The sequence below is a fragment of the Cinclus cinclus genome, chromosome 4 (assembly GCF_963662255.1).
Source record: "Cinclus cinclus chromosome 4, bCinCin1.1, whole genome shotgun sequence".
Lineage (NCBI taxonomy): Eukaryota > Metazoa > Chordata > Aves > Passeriformes > Cinclidae > Cinclus > Cinclus cinclus.
Window position 1 is genome coordinate 59384578 of NC_085049.1, and position 22410 is coordinate 59406987.

At 43.7% G+C, this 22410-nt stretch overlaps 1 protein-coding gene across 2 annotated transcripts; it reads left to right on the forward strand.

Moving 5' to 3' along the window:
• The first annotated feature begins 32 nt into the window (after positions 1–32).
• On the forward strand, positions 33–22157 carry ACO2 (aconitase 2). Of its 2 annotated transcripts, none has more exons than XM_062492229.1 (18): positions 33–178; positions 5761–5903; positions 6951–7209; positions 9345–9437; positions 11366–11524; positions 11729–11879; positions 13070–13174; positions 13436–13527; positions 13811–13916; positions 14994–15151; positions 16207–16280; positions 16953–17064; positions 17239–17361; positions 17565–17720; positions 19701–19892; positions 20728–20860; positions 21177–21298; positions 21660–22157. In XM_062492229.1, the coding sequence occupies exons 1-18, from the start codon at positions 143–145 to the stop codon at positions 21801–21803; spliced, it is 2358 nt and encodes a 785-aa protein (XP_062348213.1). In that variant the 5' UTR covers positions 33–142; the 3' UTR covers positions 21804–22157. The 2 variants fall into 2 exon arrangements, with proteins under 2 accessions (XP_062348213.1, XP_062348215.1); XM_062492231.1 differs by lacking the exon at positions 33–178 and adding an exon at positions 4551–5075.
• Positions 22158–22410: the final 253 nt, after the last annotated feature.

The window sequence follows — 22410 nt, forward strand, 5'->3', positions numbered from 1 at the left end:
ACGTGGCAGCCGACGATCCTCTCCCTGTCGCGGCTGTCTCCCTGCCAGGACCCGCGCGGTCACGCCCCCGCGCGCGCGCCGGAGATGTCAAAGGGCCGCGTGACGCCATCGCGGCGCGACTCCATCTTTGTCAGTGAACAAAATGGCGCCGTACTGCGTGCTGGCGGCTCGGCTGAGGGTGAGCGGCGGCAGCGGGCGGGGCAGGCAGCGGGCGGGACGGGCGGCGGGCATTGCGGTAGGGACAAGATCGCTGCCCGCTGGGCGGCCGAGAGGGCGGCCGCTCGTCCGTAGCCTCGGGGTCGGGCCGTCCCGCCTCCGCGTGTAGGTCAGCGTGTCCCCGGTGCGGCCCCACGCCCCGTTTCCATGGCGATGGTGGGGCGGCCGCGGCTTTGGCTTTGGCGGCGGCGTGGCCGCTGCTCGGACCCTGGGGCACGGCGTCTCCCGCCACCGGGCCCGGCCGGCCGTCAAGGTGAGTGCAAGGTGAATGGGGCGGCGGGGACGCGGCCCGGCGCCGCCGCCTCCCCCGTCAGCCCGGACCCCACCGCGGTGCGCTGGGGTCATTGTCAAAGCCCCGGGCCTAGCCGGGCAGAGAGACCGAGGGCGCGGGCCGAATGGTGAAATGAAAGGTCTTTCCCCGGGGCAGGCATTTTTCTTTCCCTTTATTGCTTCCACTTATGGGCGTGCGGCAGCACAAGGTGACTCCTTGTTGTGTGAGTGAGCCGTCTTTTGGCAACTTTGCTTCAAAAATTCTCCTTTTGATACAAACAGAGGCCCCTGGGTGACAAAAATGCCAACATCTCTGTATAAATGGGAGCTAGGAAGGCTGAAGAAGCACACAAATTGCCTTTTTTTTCGGGGCTGTGGTAGTGACTCGTATGGTCTTGTCTGTCATGACCTCTAAAACTCACCTTTGCAAGTAATACGATCTTGCCACAGAGATTGCCTTCCTTGAGACTTCGTTGTGTTTAGTGTCTACTCACTAATAAAGTTTTCATGATCTTTTAAAGCCTGTAAAGCAAATACTAGGTGCAATTTTCTGTTTAGGGCTCCTAGAGGATAAGGAAGCCTTTGCTCCCCTTTGATAAAGGCAGGCAGCATAACTTCTCAGTTTGCCATTTGTGACCTTGGCCAATGTGTTCCCCTTTCTTAGGGAACTGAAGTAAGAATTTGGCTGGTTTTTAGTATTCTGAAAGTCTTTTGTGAATCTTAATTCCAGTTTTGTTATCACTGTCTTACTTTAGAGGTAGATGTTTTAGAAAAGTATAGGGGTTTTTAAATTTAAATGAAAGTTACAGAATAGCACCATTTCAGTTAGGTTGGTATATTTGTTCTTAGCTGTTAAATAGTTTTTAGTTTGTTCTTTGAACAGAAATCACTACTCATAAAATGAAGGCAAACCTTTTATTAGTGTGTAATGAATTGGTTCTTGTTTTATGGTGTGACATTGCATGAGAACAAGCAATTAAATTAATATTATATGATGCAAAACAAAGGCTGTGCTGGCACAGTCGATATGGGGAATTTAGTATTCCAGGAGGTTGTCATTTATTATCAGGCTCAGGGTGCATATTTCTTTTCCCCCCTGTGAAGGACTAAATCTGTGATGGTAATCAAGGATGCCTCTAGGTGATGTCTTTAGGAGGCAAGTTTTTTTACCCCTGTGTAGCAGCCTAGAGATTAATGAATGTGAGCATTATCTTGTCAATCATTGTGATAGTGCCAGCATTGACCATGGCACATATTACTACTATTGGTTCTGTTTACCTCCCATCCTGGAACTGCTTTGGAACTGGAACTGCAGGGAAAGCTTGCCTCTGAGGGTAATAAATTGGAATTAGCCTGATTTGGATTGACTGTCCTATTTAAAGTATACTTCTAATAGCCTCAGAGAGTCAAGATCTCTTTTCTGCCTACCTGAGATAATGCTTTTTAGTAGCATTCCATTTTTTGAGCCACACTGGCTGAAGATTGACTGAAAAGGAGGGCTGTAAAGCTCTAAACTGCCTGAAATATCGGGTTTATTGAAGGCATTCTGGATAAGTAGTGAAATTATGGATGGGCAGCTTTGTATATCTGGCAGAAATGTTGGCCAGGGCTAAACTGATCTTCAGAACCATAATTTTGGTTGCTCTTTTGAGAGGTGGGTCTAGAAAATGAGCCTGAATTTACAATTTGATTATACCACACTGCTTTTTTTTTTTCCTTTAAGGCTGAATCATGGTGAGTGTTGAAAACTTGGCCAGTGTTCTTAGATCAGGGAAGATGAGGAGAGATGGTATTTTGGGTCTCAGCTGAGATTTCTAGGACAGATTTCCCAGATAGGAGTGCACATAACACAGTTGCTACTCTTCTGAACATGAGCTTTTGCTTACTGGGCTCGTCTGCCTAACTGGCTGCCAGAATGCAAGTTATTTTCTGAATTCAGACTCCCCTTGCATCTGGAACATTCATTGTAGTGAGCTAAATGGAAGATAGCTGCCTTAAAATCTGTAAAGAGCAGTGTTAGCTTGCATACAGAGATTTCAGAAATAATGACCCATTTATTAGACTTTCTGTCTTTTAAGGAAGTTTTTCACCTCATAAAATACCAGTAGGTTTAGGAGCCCTGTAATGATTACTGCCATTCCTTTTACTGAAATTTGAACAAGGACACTTCAACTGGAATAAGGGATTCAGTGCCAGGTGAGAGGAGGTCACTTGGCAGTTGTTTGGACTTCCTGGAAATAAACAGTTCCTGGATAAAAGGGAAAATTTATAGATTGGTGGCTGCCTACTTCTTTGGCTGTTGGGCTCAAGGCACTTCTTACTACTTAGTAAAAAAACACCATGGAAGCTCCCTCAAAGCACTAGTACATTCTTTCTCAGAGAAGAGTGAGAGGAAATGAAGCTGGGAACTGTCAGGCTTGTCAGTCACTTTTCCTTAATCTTGCAGTTCTGCCTACCCCATTTCTGAGGATGCAATGGAAGAGGGACAGGCATGGAGAATAGGCATGTGTGATGAGTAGAGTACTGTAGATTCTTTGTGATGAGAAATCAGACTTTTTAACCAGGCAGTTTATGCTTGGTCATGAGTGGTGGTAGAGACTTAGACTTGCTGGGTGCCAACATGAGAACAACAATATTGAATTAAGTTAATTCCCAGCAGAAATATGAGATTAGGTTTACATCCTGGTAAAATGAAGATGGCACTTTTTTAATAGGTGCTATTTAAAATTCTTATGTAGAGAAAAATGATTCCCTAGTCTGCTGAAGCTGATTGGTCTAGGCAGTTATTTTTCCTGGGTCATATTAGCCATTACAGAATCAGACCTTCAGTTTTCCAGATTTCTCCAGGTCCAGACAGAATCCTTCACCTTAAACATGCTGTCTTCCTGCTTCTGGTATCCTGAAGCTGTGGTCAGCAGGATTCAACTATTTTGTATTGCTGATTTTGCAATTACCAGGTGAACACTGACATAGTATTAAAAAAAATATTACATTTCCTGGTGTCATTTTGTGAAGTGAAAAGACCCATAGACCTGTACGTTTAAACTGAAAAGATTTTACCTGAATTTAGTCTGAAAAATTTTGTTGTACCTCTGTTTGGAATAGCCTGCTTAGGATTTCTATTTTAATCAGCTTTGGTCCCAGGCAAGACTAAGATGCTACGAAGCCTCTGCTGTTACTTTTTTTTGCATATCTGTTCTTCTCTATGATGAATTAAGAAGAAATTACTGCATTAAACCACAATACATTTCGTGGCCTGGGAAAGATTATTTTTCCATGAACAGTGATTAAATAGCTCAGTGTTTGTTTTTTTTTTCCAGCCACTCCAGCAGTTGGAGACTTTCACAAAACAGTGAATATCTTGTAAGGTAAAAAAAAAAAAAAGGACCAGAACAAAGCAGACATAAAGGTTATGTGGCTACTAGATAAAGAACAGCTTTGCCCGGCTAGTATATGAAAACAATGAGAAGCTGCGTGGTGTTTGATTTGGTGGGTGGTTGTTTTGGGTTTTTTTTGCTGGTGGAAGAAGGAAAGATCTAAAGTCTGACACCTGTGATAAGTTCTGGAATTTCTAAGGTTAAAGAGCAGCACAGTGAAATTTGATGACTGGGTTTCCCATGCACTCATGGAGGAGCAGTGCCCTCTTTACCACCAGGTTCACTTTCCTCAGATATTCTTTTATGACAGTGGTGTGCAGCTGCTGTAGGTCTGTACTGCTTCTACCAAAAGCTCTTTGTATAATGGCTTGGGATAGTTTGTTAAAAATGCAGACTGCACCTTTATTGCTAGTGCGCTGAGTAGTGTGATCTTGCCTACCTTTCCCAAAATTTTTGTTGCAAAAGATACTAACAAGTGTTATCAAAAAGACAATAAAACAAGCGATTTCGCTAAAAATTGGTGATGTCTCTTTGATTGTGATTATTTCAGGCAATCTTTTCAATGCTGGTAACAAGAAAGCTGGAAAAAATATTCGCAGGGAAACATTAAAATGCTTGATCAGGTTTAAGGAATTAACTAGTTTTTTTTGACAGTGGTAAGGAAAAAAAACCAGTAGTAGGTACAATGATTGTGTTCTGAATGAGGAATATTTACAATCACACATGCAAGAGGGGTGTTTAATGTAATACTGCTACATTTATTGACCTGTACTTATCAAAGCTTTGTAACTCTGAAGTAGCAGATGTATAGAAAAAGCAGGATTAAGGTGTGGTGCTGGAGGAGGAAGAACTCTGAACTCTTTTTTTTTTTTTTTTCAGTCTGTTTCCAGACTTCTAGTGCTGATGAGTGAGACTTTGAAAATGTGTAAGAAATGCATGTGCCATATCCTTGGAAGTTTTTGTGGAGGCTGCTGTCTGATTCAGTTTCCATAGCTGGTGAGAACTTTTAGCCCTGGGCACTGACCTGGCTCTTTCAGGTCAGTTGCTGTAAAGGTGCCTCACCATAGCCTGCCCTTCTCCTGTGTTCCAGGAAACTGTCTCACTGTGGAGGTTGCCAAGTGAAATTTGGGCTTATTTTTTACCCTGGCATGTCTGCTAATACATTCAGCTCACAGTATAGTTCACCTGTCGTGCAGTTAACTCACCTGTAGGGTAAGTGCAAGGCTTTTTGGAGGTGAAAGTTGAGGGTGCCTTTGTGAGAGTGAGGGAAAGAGTACCTGGGGTCTGTGCAGCCAGGCTGGTGGAGCTGGTGTGTTTTTTCCACATATTGCTTCTCCTTCTCTGTGTTACGTTGTAGACTAGGCCTTTACACCAAAGTCTCCTTGTGGAAATTCAGTAAGTTCTGTAGTGGTATGGAGGGACACTTAGTGTGTGACAGTGGAACAGAGGCCTGTCCACGCAGACTCATGCTGTGTCACCTACCAGTCCTTCTATGTCAACTCAGTGTCAGCAAGCAAATACAAACCTAAGGATAGTTTTGCTTTAGAAGCAGCAGTGGTTCTTCTCCACCATGATTCTGATGTGTCAGGAGTATGGCAAACTGGTTCAGCACTGCCTGAAAGCAGATTTCTCATTTGAAATCATAAGGCATCTGGAGCAACAAAGGAAAATGTAGAATAATTTAGTAAATGCTACCTGTTCTGGATACCATGGTGTCTCACTGCTAAGATAATATGAAATGTATTTGAGTGTCTTTAAAAACCTATGCAGTTTTTCTGTTCCTTGGTCTGTAAAATGCCAGAACAAAAATGGAAAAACATTTTTGATTCTGTAACAATTGATGTATTATAGAAATTCACTCTGCAGAGTTCCAGTGCTAATACTCTCCTTTTTTCAGCATGCCTTGAATAGTGGGGTACGACGCTACCATGTTGCTCCTGTCCTGTGCCAGCGGGCCAAGGTGGCCATGAGCCACTTTGAACCTAATGAATACATAAATTATGAAAAGCTGGAGAAGAACATCAACATTGTCCGTAAGAGGTAAGAGTGGAGAAGGGAAGAAGGGAGGGGTCATTGTATTGAATCGAGCTCTGCAGTGGCAGGAGAGGAAGAAAAAAATGTCACGGGGCCCTGGCACAAGGAGTGTTTACCAGTGAAAGCAGGAGTGAACAGAGGCAGTTGTAAATATAATGAAGCATGAGTTGTAATGTCTCCTCACAGTGGTGGGGCACTGTGGGAAGGGTTAAGGGTATGATGAAGTGCTGCAACATGCAGAGAACCAGGCCAGTACAGAGGAGGTGCTGGAAAGGGCTTCATCCTCTTTGTTTAATACCCTTGTTGAGGAGTCCTCACATTGGTCCTAGCTTCTTTCTGAGGCAGCAGCGTGTGGGCAATGGGTGTTATAGGCTAATTCTTCTTTGCACTGTGTTCTGCTGTAGGTGCTAGGCATGGAACAAAGGGCTAGGAATTCATAGCATATGTAAACATAGTGACCTTAATCTGCTGATAGAGGCTTGTGTGCTTGATAATTTGTCATTCCTGCTCCACTTGCTATGGCAGTGGTTTGTATGACTTGTCTTTCAGTCTTTGTGTCCCCTGTTAAATGTAGTAGCTCTCATTTCAGGTTGGTGTGTTGATTTAGTTACTTCTCAGAAGATCTTGCTACATACATAAATAGATTCCTCAGCTGATACAGCTACTGGATGAAAGGTCTGAGGTCACGAAACTGCACTTAGTTGTATTTGCTGTGGGATCTGGTATTTGTGAATTGAGTCTGACCTCTGTCTCACCTCTACTTTTGCTGTCCTGAAGGATGACTTAAGAAGTGAGCAGTCAATGTTTCTTTTACAGTATAGGAAAATTAGAAAAGAAGGCATAAAATGACATCAGTTCATATGTTTTTGAACTTTGTGAACCGAACTCTTGTTTTAACCAAGTTGATATTTTAGTGCTCTAAGAAAGCATGAAGGTTTCTGTGTGCTAATAGGTCTTAACAGTCTGAGCAATATAGAGAGGCATTCTGTTACATGCTTAAAAGGGCAAATGTTGAAGTACACAAGATGCAGATGCTAAAATTACTCTCCCCAGGCTTGACCGCCCTCTGACCTTGTCTGAGAAGATTGTATATGGACACCTGGATGACCCAGCAAAACAGGAGATCGAGCGCGGCAAGACCTATCTACGCTTACGGCCGGACCGCGTGGCCATGCAGGATGCCACAGCTCAGATGGCAATGCTTCAGTTCATCAGCAGCGGGCTGCCAAAAGTGGCTGTGCCTTCCACCATCCACTGTGATCACCTCATCGAGGCCCAGTCAGGTGGTGAAAAGGATCTTAAAAGAGCCAAGGTCACTATTGCAGAGACTTAACTTCTGTCTGTTTGAAAATGTCCTTCCAGTTGAAGGAAGAGCTTATTTTAAATTTTTTCCCAGAAGGACAGCCAGGAATCAGATATGGTAACAGATTGTCTGTGGTGGTCAGATGAAACGAAGAAACAGACTAAATGGATTTTTGGGAGGTTTTCAGCTCAGATTCATCCATTACGTGGTTTAAAGGACCATGACTGTGGGAAAAGCTAGTCTTAAGGTGTTAGTAATGGAAGCCCAGATCATACGTGTTCTGGAGAGAGAAGACATTTCAGCTAAAGGAGGGAAAAAATTTATTTCAAAGCGAAAAAAAAAAAAGGAAGTCTGATCACTCTATGTTGCAGTATGGCAGTGTGAAAAACTTAATGAACATATGTCTGCATTGCACTGGTATATTCTGGGGGGGGGGGGAAGGGGGGGCAAGTAGTTACTTTCCCAAACCATTTGCTAGTAATTATCTGAAGAGCGATAACTGAATTATGTGCAGCTTTCATGGCTCGTAGGTATAGTGTAAATGTGTGTAGAAGTATGGAGGATGTTGGGTTTTATTTGGGAATTTTAAGGTGTTGTTTGTCCACCTGTTGATTCACTGCCATTTTAAACTTTTCTACTCAATTATTTTAGTGCTTATTCCTCTCCAGATGAGCTTCTATAATATATAGACACATTTACCTCTGGCCAACATACCACAATGCATCTACCAAGAAAATGTTGTTACTCCAAGTGGACTTAGCCTAAGTCCACTGTCAGAGCCAGGTGGAATTGCATCTTGAATGTTGATACCAGAATTTAAAAACAGTCAACAGGGGTCAGCTGTACTTTAAGATTTTAGTCCACATCTATTCTCAGAAACCTGTGGTGTTGAATATCTGCTTTTGGCTTTCTTCAGTGGGCCACAATAAAGCAACTTGCACCACTCAGGAGGGATTTGGGGAGTTCTTGCTCTGCTTGTCTCAGTCCTGAGTTGTGCAATTAACAGTTTGAGACTTAACCAAATCAGACAGTTTATTTTTTCCAGTTCACCTCCTGTTTTCCCCTTTCCCCTATTCCTGCATTTATTCTCAATGGTGCAATTATATTTGCTGCAGCCCTGAATTGAGCTGAATCCCTTCTTTGCCATCCACTCTGAGCAGAGCAAGTAAAGGTCCTGCCTTCTTCTGACTGGCTTCTGCTGCTGCCAGTTGGCACACAGTGAATGCTGGCGGGCTAGAGGGTAGTTTGGATTTACTGGGGGAGGGATGCATAAACAGAGTGAAGTGACCCAACTCCCAGTGGAAAACGAGGCTTAAAGAGCTGCTGCTGCCTCTTGGGAAACTTCAGTAAATGTGTGCTGAGACAATTCTTCAATTATCTCGTTTCCCCTTTCCCTTTATTCTGAAGCATAGCTGCATGAGAACAGTCTTTAAGAAATTCTGTCCTTCTAGCGCTTATCTTATCTACTCCAGCACTCTTCTGCCAAGAACTGTTAGGATATAATAGTGTCATACTTCCTTGGCAACCATGGTTTTTTTCACAAGCAATTTTCATGGTGTGACCTCCACCGGCAATGGTGACGGTGCAGCAAGAAAGGCAGCATTGTGTGAATCTTAAAGAGGGGAATTGCTAGAATGACAAATGACACTCACCAACTCCCAGTTCCATTTCTTAATCTGTAAAAATAAAGCCAGAATATTTATTTAAAGGATTTGAAATGTCTCCAAATCATCTGTATAGGAAAAAGAGCACCTGGTATAGAAGAAAGGAGGGGCTAGAATGAGTGAAGGAAACAGGCATTAAAAAAGCCCCTGAGAATAGGAAAATTAAGCAAAGCATTTTTGAACGCCTTATTGGCAGGGTTTTCCTTAAATTGTGCTGTTTGGAATTAGAAACTAAAAAAAGATGCTTTCAGTAGAGCTACAAGTGGGATGAAATTAAGTGGCCTGTTACAACTGTCTGTCAAACAGGCTTGATCTTAACCTTTTGGTTTTAAAAATGATGTGCACCTTCCTCTAGCTGCTGCAAAACTGGAAGTAAGCTACAAGCAGGCATGTGAGAGAAGGGAACATGTTTGGATGAGCTTTTGATGTATGGAAGAACAAAATGTGGTACTAATGCTCTGTGCTTCTCTGTCTGAATAGGACATAAACCAGGAGGTGTACAACTTTCTATCAACGGCTGGTGCCAAGTATGGAGTAGGATTCTGGAAACCTGGGTCAGGAATCATTCACCAGGTAAAGTGTGTGTGTTTGCAGTCTTTGAGCATGCAGTGGGTCTTTTACCTTAGGGTGGAGAGGGAGCTCAAGTACAAACCCTTAGAGAATTTCACCGGTTTAGGGAAAAAACTTGTTTTGCTTGAGGCAGGCGAGGTTTCTTACTTGCTCTCTCTGAATTATCTTGCCAACAGTGGGTTTTTTTTAAAGGTTATTTTGGTCAAACTGTAACCTGATGTGTGATTAGGTGGTGCCAACAGCATGTCATGTGAATCACAGAAGCCTGAAATATCTTAACTGCTTGTGGGCTGGCTCCTCTTCGTACAATTGAGACAGGTGAGGCCATGAAGCTGGCAACATAGGGTTAATGTGAATTGCTTTTGGTGGTAAGGAAAGCAGCCGTAGGAACATACTTTTTTTAGGGTTATTATGTATGTGTTTAGTTCTGTAAAACCCAGAAGAGTATGTGAGGACACAACAGAGCGACATACTTCAAGTACTCAAGAGTGGCAACACATAAGGAGTTGCTAGGTGAATTTGAATAAAATGCAAAAACAGTTTCCAAGTCTGAGATTCTCTCGTTATTACACTTGGATCTAAAAAAGAATATGACAGTCCCAAGAAAATTTAACACTTAATGAGGCTTTTTGTTGTTTTTCCTTAAACCAACACCTCTGTCAGGATGTCCCTAACTTGCTTCTGGTTGGTTTGCTTTGAGGGTCCAGTAGTCATTTTTTCATTGTTCCTCTGCGTCTCAGGCAGCATAAGTTGAAGAACAGCATGAAGTAAAAGGAGTGGAGAGGAGAATGGATGACTGGTAAGCATCCTGTCAGCAGGGAACTTGTGACCAGGTGCAGTCAAGAGCTCTCTGCTATGTTTTCTTAGCTACAAAATTAGTTACTAAGGCTGCCTTAACTTAGTGTGACGCAACAGATGGACTGAACTCTTCAAAAGGTTATGGGAACACCTCGGGTCATTTGTGTCCTGAAACCACTTGTAACATCTATCACGCGGCAGCATAGCTCCCTGCTGTGGTTGTGGTCTTCTTGTGGCTGACTTTCTCTGGCTGGAGGAAACTGGTCCTGTTGTATAGCTTCAGAGTACAGCTCTGCCAGAGTGGGGCCTTGAAAGTGGCCTTTCTCACACAAGTACAGTAATGTGGCTACAAGAATATAAAGCTGAAAGTTCTGAAAGCAAAGCCTCGGTCTTTTGGTAAAAGACTGCCTTAGTTCTGTTCAAGCTGTTATGTGATGCATGTGAGTTCTGTGCTTCCCATAAAGGCTGTTCTGGTGTTGGTGTGGCCCACATGCAGTGAGAAGTTCATTAACTTGAGTTCTCTATAGTGTTGCTACCACAGAAATCTCATTTTTTCCTTGAAGAATGGTTTTGTAGTTTTGTTAATAGTTGAAAAGTCTTGCATGGAACTTGTAGCAGCAATAAAGGAAGGGCAGCATTTTGGTGTTTTGGTGAGAAATTATTCTACATAATTAAGTTTTTGCTGGCAGTATGAATTGGAGGAGCCTGTCAGTATTTTACTACTACGGGAGCGCAAAGGCTACGGAAGGTCTCATTAGCATTGGATAAGTTAACTGACTTGCTCAACTGTTAAGAGTATGGAGATTATGGAGCAGACTCTTGAGCCCAAACAAAGGTGGCACCTTAGAAAAAGCCTAAATTTGAAGGAAAATGAGGAAATTGTTTACTGATTTTTTTTTTATTATCCTGGAATGAGCAAGGATCCTGGGGCTGAGACTTGGTACCTTGTTCTGTCATTACATCCTCCACAAGGAGTTTGAAACAAAAGAGATTTTCCAATCCAATCCAGATTGTTATTTTCTTCCTACTGAAATCTGCAAATACAAACTGTTCTAACTCCTGTTCTTGTTTCTTTCTTCTGTCTTCCCCCTCCTTTCCCACAAAACAAGCAAACAATCAATTTTTATTTTCAGATCATTCTGGAGAACTACTCCTACCCCGGGGTTATGCTGATTGGCACAGATTCACACACCCCCAACGGAGGTGGCTTGGGGGGAATCTGCATCGGCGTGGGTGGAGCTGATGCTGTGGATGTCATGGCAGGAATCCCTTGGGAGCTCAAATGCCCAAAGGTAGGAGCAGGAGGAATACTAAGCTTTGATACCAAGGGTGAGATATATGATGTGTAAGGAGCGTTGATTTTCAAGCGCTATGTATATAAGGCACCAGATACCATTGCAGTGTGACAGGAATATACTCCACAGAACTATATATTGTTAACCTTTCTGACAGGAAGTGATATCAGTATTTTTCTTTCCCTCACTGATGTTGCTCAGGTTATTGGTGTAAAACTGACTGGAAAACTCTCAGGCTGGACTTCTCCTAAAGATGTGATCCTGAAAGTGGCTGGCATCCTCACTGTCAAGGGTGGAACAGGCGCCATCATTGAATACCATGGGCCGGGTGTGGATTCAATCTCCTGCACAGGTAAGTCAACACAGATCTCTTGTCTGAGTGGATTGTTGGTGGAGCTGGGTGTTGAGCTGTCTGTGGAGGCTGGGAGGGGAACCAGTCAAGAAGTATTAAATGTTGTCCCTTAGCCTGGCCCAGCAGTTTGTACGTGGCAAACTGGAAGAGTGGTGTAATGAGCTAGTACTCCCTCTGTGTGAAAAATTGACCTCTCCATTAAATCTCCTTGTGATTTTGAGAACATGGAATGGTTAATTGTGAGGAATCCTGTAAGATGGTGTGTCAGGATAAGAATAAGGGGGAATGTATTCCAGTGTATACTTAGAGGGTGGAGATGTCAGCAATAAAGGAATGCATTTTAATTTCAGCCTAAAATAGGCTGTGAATAAAAAAACAGATTAATGGGAGCATGTGTGACAGCTGCTAAATGAAGATCAGAGTTCTGAGACCAGAAAGTGGTCTGTAACATGCAGTTTATACTAGATAATTGTGGATATTGGGTGCTGAATTTAAATTAGCAAAAATTGCAGTTCTCTGTAATATGCTAGTTAGGACCAAATGGGAAAAAGTGTGTCTTCCTTTAACTTGAAGTGCAGCCTTCAAGCTGGACCTCTCAATTTGCATGACTTGGCTACAACTTGGAATACTTGGTTTTACAAACTAACAGCAGTTTGGGATTTTTCTTCTGTGAAATCAAGGAAAATTTATATCTATTTCCAGCTTGTTAAATGTAAAACAGGACCTTCTACAGCTTCATTGCTGTGTTCTTGAAAAGGATGGTTGATCCCAGTGCTGTGAGCAAATATTTGGGATATCTTACTGTGTTCTGTCACTGGAAGCATCTCATTCAGTCCATTAAATTTCTCACAAATGTCTGGCTCCTCCAGTAAAGATAAATAAGGTAGTAGGGAGGGACATGACACTCATTGCAGATAGCAGACACTGCAGTGGTTCCTTGTTATACCGGTGTCTGCAGGTGTCAGTGTAACTTTTGTCTCATTATTTCCACAAGAATCTGTTTGCAGGCACTGTATTGATCAGAAATGTAAGGGGCTGACCCAGCCATTATGTTGTCAGTGTCCTCTCAGCTGTGGCTTTAGGTTTCTGTGGCTGATGCCCTGATCTCTCTGCATGTACTGACTTTTGGAGAATTGGGTGACCTTGGACTTTCTCATTTGACCCCATGGTCTCTTCTCCCATTTCTCTAGGAATGGCAACAATCTGTAACATGGGGGCTGAAATCGGAGCTACCACGTCCATCTTCCCGTACAATGAACGCATGAAGAAATACTTGGGCAAGACTGGGCGAGCTGGTAAGAGGATTTGGGGATTGAAGTAGGTAGAAGTATGGGTTCAACTGAAGATATATTCTGGGAGCTGTATCCTCCTCCAGTGTTGTCTGATGTGTGTTTTGATCTTGTGTGGTCCTGTAGGTCATCTGCTACAAGCAGGGAGTCAGTAGATGAAGTGCTTGGGGAATTCCTGAATGGACCCCCCTGTGTTTAGTTGTTCTAGATTTTCTTTTCTCCCTCATATTTGCTGCATTTTTCAGATCTTCCTTATTTTTATTCCAGATATAGCTGCACTAGCAGATGAATTCAAGCAACACTTGGTACCAGATTCTGGTTGTCAGTATGACCAGGTGATAGAAATCAACCTCAGTGAGGTAAGGCTTCCTTTCTTCTTGCCATCTTGAATGCTGTGACATGATTCTGCTTTGTGTGAACAAGGACCAAGCTGGGAGTTTGATGCAACACCCCTGGTTCTGTGCTAGAACATTTAAAATACATTCAGGTCTGCTTCACTGACAGCTTGTGCTCCAGTGTTTGTGTAGGAGAATCCTAGTTAAACAACTTTCAGATAGAGCTCTGAAAGCAATTGATTTGCTGCTGTGTTTTGGGCTTATTCTTTTTTACTGTGATTTCTGACTTTGTCACTGTTTCTTAAAGCTGAAACCACATATCAATGGACCTTTCACGCCAGACCTGGCGCACCCTGTGTCAGATATTGGTGCTGTGGCAGAAAAGGAGGGCTGGCCTGTTGATATCAGAGTTGGTGGGTAGCATTTGCTCTTTCCTCTGCCTTTGTACTTGTGGCATAAACATTGTTGTCTTGGGATATGCTGTTGGTCACGTAGCTTGGGATCCAGTTTTTTCACTGCTGCTGTATGTCCTTAGACCTTGGTGCCATATCATCTCTTCATGACCATAAGAATTTTCTGGGAAATGTAGTGACCACATTGGGCCAAGTGTGTAGGATGAGATCCAGGATGGTAGGAGGGATTTTAATCTCAAGGGGTAGACCAGGTTTTCCTCCATTTTTGAAACTTTAGAATGTAACCCATTGATGATCGCTTTCATTGGAAGCCTGTGGCATGGATTTGTCAGGAGTATGATTGTCAGCACTCCCAGCAGTTGGCTGTTGAACTCTTGGGATGTAGTAAAGTTAGTGCTTGCTGTCCTGAAAAGCAGGCTTGGAAATTTATGTACTTGCTTTTGGGATGGTAACTTGTGGCCTGGCTTCTCAACTGTGGCTAGTGGAGTGAAGGAAGGAATGAAAAGAACAGAAATGCATTGTAAAGCCATATCCCAGGTGGGAGTGTATTATATGATAGTGTTACAAATAGGATACAGTTACAGCAGCTGTAACTGAAAGAGAATTTTTATTTTGCTGCTTAGCACCAGAATGCTGTCAGGATGGTAAAGCATGTCGTCATGCAGTCTTCATACTATAACAAAGATGTTTTGTTTTCATCATTTCCTCCATTTCTTGCTGTCTTGATTTGAAGCTTTTTCTGTCTTTGTGGAACAATACCTCTCTTTGGTTATTTGCTTAAACGAAGTGCAAGTAGGTGACACTCGGGTCTTGTAAAACAATAACCTAGTTAGATTAGACTAGTGACTGGGTAGTGTGTTCTGACTGTGCAGCCTCCAGAGCTGGACAAGGGATTGCTTGTGACTACAGTATGTTGCTGGGAGGCTTGGCAGTGTTAGTTCCTGAAACCCTTTCAGATTCCTTATCGACAGAAAAGGTGGTTGTCCCTTGTTTGTTTTTCTGGGAGACAGGTCAGGAAGAATCTTCCAAGTGCCAGGCCTGCAGTAACCACCATCCTGTTTCTGTCAAACACCACAGGCTTGATTGGCAGCTGCACCAACTCCAGCTATGAGGACATGGGACGCTCTGCAGCAGTGGCAAAACAGGCGCTCGCTCATGGATTGAAGTGCAAATCCATGTTCACAATCACACCAGGGTCAGAGCAGATCCGTGCCACCATTGAAAGAGATGGTTATGTGAGTATGGCTGCTCTTTGCACTTCCAAACAGCAAGGGTTAAATTCTTCAGGACAGCACTTGGGGGGCCAGAGTGAACTAAGGGAAACCTCCTAAACTTCACCTTCACTTATTGCTGGAGGTACAATTACTGATGTAGTAACTTGTCTTGTGCTACTGTGCCTGTGGGTCCTGCCATCATCTGGACAGTGTTTTGACCTGATACCTTTACTACCAGGGCATGTAACAATAGGATTAGAACTGAACAAAGCTCAGGATTGTTGTCAGGATCTGAGGCCCTGAGGAGATAACAGTATGCATAGCAAGGGATGCTTCATGCCCCTGGGATTCTGTAGATGGCCATGGCTGACAAAGGACTGCAATCCACTTTTATCCCAGTATATAAAGAGAGAACGCCCTTTTGTTAGAAGGTGGCTCCCAATTTAGACCAACTTAGAGCAAAAGTCATATTGGCTTTAAAAGGAGTGCTTCTGTTGAGGAACCATTGCCTACTTTCTTTGTTTTTTCTGTGCAGAAAATGTTGTTTTAATTAAATTTACTATTTAGTAAATTTTAGATGCTGTCATAGTGCGAGGACCAAGTCTTTACATATGGATATGTCCAGCCAATGCTTGATGGCTCTTCCAGCTATGACCTTTCAAGTCATACCTTTCCTTACCAGCTGCCCCATTAATTGAGTTGTTTGCTGAGTAGACTGAACAGGCACACATGCTTGCCTGCACTGTTGCCTGTTTTCTCCTTACATGGACAGGAAGTCTATAGAATATTAATCAGACCAGACACTGCCCTTCAGTCAGATGTCTGTAGGTTGCTGGATTGCTCAAGTTGAAGAAGGCAGAGAATGGCAAATCATCCTGTGCTCAGCCCCAATGTTAACTTACAGTCTTACTGGGGTCAAACCCAATGTATTTATAAAAAGTGACTCAAAACTGAGACAAGGAAGGAGTTTTTCTCAGGCTTGGTGCTTGCTGTTAGCATCTTTTTCCCCCAAAAGAGCAACCCCAGAAACTCACTCCAAGGCATTCTACAGTAACAAAGTTGTTTTCTGCACCCAGGCAAAAATCCTGCGAGAAGTTGGAGGGATGGTTCTTGCTAATGCTTGTGGACCATGTATCGGCCAGTGGGACAGGTAAAATGAAAGATGGACCTCACTCTAACTTTGTGTCTTGTAGCTCCCAGAATGCTTTGTGAAGCCTGATTTGACTGTAAATACAACACAGTGGTAATTGAATGCTTAAAAACCAACTGGCCATAGATGTCTGGTATATACTGGAGGAGACAAAAAGGAATGCAGATTTATATTGAGCCTTTAGGTGACTAAAGCTGCAGAATGGACACACATTCTGGAGGCTTTTTGTCGAAGGCAAAGAATGGGGAGAAAGATTCCTTGTCTGTGAGAGAGTGAACTGAAGTTTTTAAAATATGAAAAATTAATTGGTCCAACTTGAGTCATTGGAGTGGCAGGGAGAATAATTCCCAATAGAAGGGGTGGGAGGCACATTCCTATGTTGCTTTATCATGGCTGACCATTGGCTATCCAAAGGCAATGTGCTTAGTTGGTTATTGTTTAGACAGTTCAACTGTGAACAACATGGGCTGTGAAAACTAATGCAAATATCAGTGTATGACTTGGGTTTGCATTCATTCATTTTGGGTCTGTGCTTAAGGGAGGAAAACATGTACCAGCTCATGTTTCTAAGATAGTGATTGCTGCCAAAACCAAGCTGGGAGATTCTAGCAGTGAGACATCTAGAAGCAGTATTCCATTTGGATCTGATAAGCATGTTTGCTTCTTTCACAGGAAGGACATCAAGAAAGGAGAGAAAAATACAATAGTTACATCCTACAACCGGAATTTCACAGGCCGCAATGATGCCAATCCAGAGACTCATGCATTTGTGACTTCTCCAGAGGTAAGAAACAGCCAGAGGAGAGGCTGTGGAATAGTTCAGAGTGCCTGCAGAGGAGGCCTCGTGTGCCTTATTAGTAGCCTGGCTGGTGGCTTTGAGACTTACATGTAGGACTTTCAGATTAAGTGATGGGAGGTAGATTATGCCTTTAAATTTGTAATTTTTTTTTTCTTTCAGATTGTCACAGCCCTGTCCATTGCTGGCACTCTAAAATTTAACCCTGAGACAGATTACTTGACAGGAGCAGATGGGAAGAAGTTTAAACTAGAAGCACCTGATGCAGATGAGCTGCCCAAGCTGGTAACTGCTCTGTCTGGGGGCAGAGGGAGGGAAGACCTGACACTAGCAGTGTTTTTATTTGCACCCAGGAAGCTTACATGTACTGAGCTCTTTCTTGACACATGGTGGTAGAGCTAGAATAGGCACAGTTTCCCATGTTGGCTTGTTCTTCACGTTCTGTTGGGAGTGGCTGAGGATGATGATTTTCCTTTCTTCTTTGGAAGGAGTTTGACCCAGGCCAGGACACCTATCAGTACCCTCCCAAGGATAGCAGTGGGCAGCGCGTGGATGTGAGCCCCACCAGCCAGCGTCTCCAGCTTCTTGAGCCCTTTGATAAGTGGGATGGCAAGGATCTAGAAGACATGCTGATCCTCATCAAGGTCAGAAGCAAAGTGGGGGAACATCAGCTATGACAGGTCTGCTTGAACAGGGCTTTGCACAGCAACTGCTAGAAGCTTTGGATGTGTCTTTGAGATACCCGATTCCCTCCCCTATAACCGCGTTGTTATGGAAAGGGAAGCAAGGGTCTTCCTTTCTTCCATGTGTTTCCTTCTGATACTTCTTTCTGTTATAACCAAGCAACTCTTCTCCTTTGGGCTAGTAGTTTGCTAGTACCATGCAAAAGCAAGCTTGTTATAGCATGTAATACGATCCTGCCCAAACCATGCAGACTGCAGAATTTGTCCCATTTACAACTTTCAGTAGAAAGGTGGATGGATTCTTTAATTAGCATCTCTAATACTGACTGTTCTAAGATGTATTTTTTCTGAAATGAGGTCGTTGGGAACTTCTCATCCATCAGTATGCATGTTCTCTTCCCACTTTATAGAAAGAGAAATTACTTCACACTTGTTAAACATTGCACTTTGGTCTTTCAATGGAGACATGGGTTTCTCCTCACTGCCTGAGGTGAGTTAACAGATGAAAACTTCAGTTGATATGGTAAGGGGTTCTGAAATGCAATCCCTTATGAACTGACCTTTGGGAACATTCCTGATCTCAGTGACAGGGTTAGAGGTACTCTCAAGGGCCAGACTGCTGTGCAAAAGTTTTTGACACTGGCAATTCCTTTATAAACACTTCAGAATTTACCAGTTGGAAGGCCATTATCTGTGGTTGGGAATTGTGTTCTTACAAGCTGAGAAGGCTTATGTTTAGTTTGGAAACTTAGAGGGTAACACTTGGCATCTTGCTGAAGTTCCTCAGCAGGGAGGCTGAGCTGTAGCAGGAAGGGCTTAGCTTAATTGGTTTTTGTACCTGAACAACCTGCTACTGAGGGAAGTGAGGACACAGCAGGAGATGTCACGGCTAAGCTAATTTTTGTAATTTACCCTTTGGAAAAGGGATGTTCTTCTTACACAGTGCATGCAGAATAACAACTGTGTTCTGCTTTAGAGTGCCTTGATTCTGTAACTGATGTGCTTTTCTGGGGCTTATGCCTTTAAAAAGAGATACGATGATCACAGAATGGGTTACGTTGGAAAGGGCCACAGTGGTCGTTTGGTTCAACCTCCCTGCTCAAGCAGGGTCATCCCAGAGCACATGGCACAGGATTGTGTCCAGATGGTTCTCCATATCTCCAGTGAGGGAGACTCTACAACCTCTCTGGGCAATCTGTTCCAGTGTGGAACTGCACAGTAAAGAAGTTCTTCTTCAGGTTTAGATGGAACTTCCTGTGTCTGAGTTTCTGCCCCATTGCCTCTTGTCCTATTGCTTGGCACCAATGAGCAGAGCCTGGCTCCACACTCTTGACACCCTCCCTTCAGATACTTATACTGTAAATGAGAGGACCCCTCTCATCTGTCTCTTCTTGAAGCTGAACAGGAGATGCTCCAGTCCTATTATCACCTTTGTCGCCCTCCCCTGAACCTGCTCCAGGAACTCCATGTGTCTCTTGTACTGGGGAGCCTAGAACTGGATACAGCACTCCAGAGGTGGCCTCACTAGCGCTGAGGGACAGGATCACCTCCCTTGACCAGCTGGCAATGCTCTTCCTAATGCACCCCAAGATACCATTGGCTTTCTTGGCCACATGGACTCACTGCTGGCTCATGGACAGCTTGTCCACCAGGACCCCCAGGTCTTTCTGTACAGAGCTGCTGTCCGGCAGGTCAGCCCTCAGCCTGTGCTGGTGCATGGAGCTACTCTTTCCCAGGTGCAGGACCCTGAACCTGTCCTTGCTGAACTTCAGATGGTTCTCTGCCCACCTTTCTAACCTGTTGAGGTCTTTCTGAAGGGCTGCAGAGCCCTCTGGAGTATCAACAACTCCTCCCAATTAATGCTTCACAGTTAAAAGTGTTGAGGAAGGGTCAAGTACATTACTCCATCCTGAGACATTCTTCTCTTCTACGATGCTTTAGGTAAAAGGGAAATGCACCACTGATCATATTTCTGCAGCTGGACCGTGGCTTAAATTCCGTGGCCATCTGGACAACATCTCCAACAACCTGCTCATTGGTGCCATCAACATCGAAAACGGCAAAGCCAACTCTGTGCGGAACGCATTAACCCAGGAGTTTGGCCCAGTTCCAGACACAGCCCGTTACTACAAGGTAAGATGTTCCCCTAAGACATCTATTTTAAGAGGATGTTTACCCTTTGCGCACTCTGTGCCAAAAATAAGGATCTCACCCTCCTGCTCTCAAGTAACGGGAGCTGCAAATTCATTCAGCATTGAGGCATTTTCTTGGTACTTTCTCTAATTGCAGTTCCTGTAGGAGATTGTCCCTACCTGCTAGGGGAAAGAGGGATGAGGATTTCATGACTCAGAGGGGACCAGAAATTATAGATGAAAGAGGAAGAACTCCTTTAGGCTCTGCACACCTTACAAAGTACGGGTGTCATCAGACTAACTAAATCTTTCCTCCTGGAATGGTTCACCTGTGACTAGTCTAATGTTTAATGTTTAAAGAAATTATAGTCTTACCCTCTTTATTCTTTAACACCAGGCTTCAGATCTCAAGAAATGTCCTTTTATCCTCTGGACAACTTGGCAGTTGTTTCTGATTGGCTCTTTCAGTAGAGAGAGGTTAAAATTTTCCATATCCCTTCCAGAAGTAGAGCAGAGGTCATGGCTCATGCAAACACTGGTCTGGCATAGCATGATGAAAGGAGAGGTGGCAGGAAAAGGAAGGAAAAGATTTGCTCTGGATCCCAAGAGCAATCCTTCTCAGCCCTTGTCAGCAAGGATGGCAGTGCCTAACTGCTGTGAAGCACTAAATTCTTTTGTTACTCTCCTTTCTCAGAATCCAAGGGAGTCTTGTGGGAGAAGGTGTCATAGCATAGCAGTGTCAGTGAAGTGCTGAAACTAGATACGTGGGTGGGTATTTATTGTTAATTCCTCACTTGAGTGGCTGTACAAATGTAAACGTGTGTCTTTTCTCACAGAAAATGGGAGTCAAATGGGCAGTTATTGGGGATGAAAACTATGGTGAGGGATCAAGCCGGGAACATGCAGCACTGGAGCCACGTCACTTGGGAGGAAGGGTCATCATCACCAAGAGCTTTGCCAGGATCCATGGTGAGTCAGGCTTCCCCTAAGGTGTTTGTAAACAGGATGTGTTTGGTTTGAGTGGAAGTGGTGTTAATACCTTGCCCAGGGCTCAACACCTAGAGGCATGAAACCTCCCTGCTGACAGATGGCAAGGTCCCTCCTGTCAGGAGTCCTGTTGCATACCTAGTTAGATATGCCACAAGCAACGGGTATGCTGATTTTTGCTACAAAGATAGTAATTGCTGCTGGAATAGTACTCTGAGAAGTACAGGGCAGACAGAAGGTAATCCTGCTTCCCTGGAGTGGAATGTTACAAGGGTGGTTGGTGGTTTGTTCTCCACAGAAACCAATCTGAAGAAGCAAGGTCTGCTGCCTCTCACTTTTGCTGATCCAGCAGACTATAACAAGATTCATCCTGTGGATAAGCTGAGCATTGTGGGATTGAAAGACTTTGCACCTGGAAAGGTAACTGTCTGGGTGTCTTGTCATGCACTTGGGGGCAGGGATGTGCCACTGATGGGGATCAGTGCTGAGCTGTGTGCTTGTGAGGCAGCACTGGCATTGATGAGCAGTGCAGCCTGCCAGTCAGGTGAGAGATGGTGGGCTAGGAGATACAGGGCAGGTCAGAATCAGTGGTTTAAGAGAACATTTAAGAGCATGAGTGTTCCCTAGAAGGAACTGCAACCTCACTTTAATGTTAAGATCCACCCCAAGCTGCAGTTTTCCCTTTTCATCCCTTTAAAACCATGTAGAAATTTTCCTGTGAGAAGCTTCAGCTAACCTCCCTTGAAAGAGAAGGGAAAATAAAACTGTCTTTTTCCTTTAGCCTCTGAAATGCATCATCAAGCATCCCAATGGGAGCCAAGAAACAATCATGCTGAACCACACCTTCAATGAGTCGCAGATCGAGTGGTTTCAGGCTGGCAGTGCCCTGAACAGAATGAAGGAGCTGCAGCAGAAATCAAGCTAAGTGCGCACAATGCCCCAGTGCACTGGACTCGATTCAGCTTTGGCATTTTCATGAAAGTGCAATTCCATGCCTACTGTTGGAATAAATGTCTGATCAAATGTAACCATAGCTTCCTTTTTGTTATAGTACTTCCTCTTCACTGACACCATGAAAAGGGAGTGCAGCTAGGCTTACTTTTGTCTTTTAAATTTCCCAGCTCCCTTTTTCTATTTTGGCTCAATTTCAGTTTTCCCACAGTTATTTATATTTGGAAATAACCAGCGAAGGTGGGTTTGTCTGCTCAGTTGGTTGTTTTCTGCCCATTCACTTTACTGATGGCTAAAGACTTAAAATAAAGAATGTGACCATCTCTTCTGTTATGTGTTAATTGTATTCATCATCCTAATCCCTGTTAGGGATTGTTGCTGGGAGGGTGGGAAAGAACTTTTTGTAAATCACTGCTATAATGAGATAAAAAACAAACTGAACAATAACTCAGTGTGGTAAAAAAAGAACCCTCACAGTTGTCCTGGACTGTTTAGCTCTTGACATTAACCTACTGCAGGCTACACTTGTGATTATGACCACCTTCCCCCCTCCATTCCTGTCCAGGGCAACAGTGCCACTC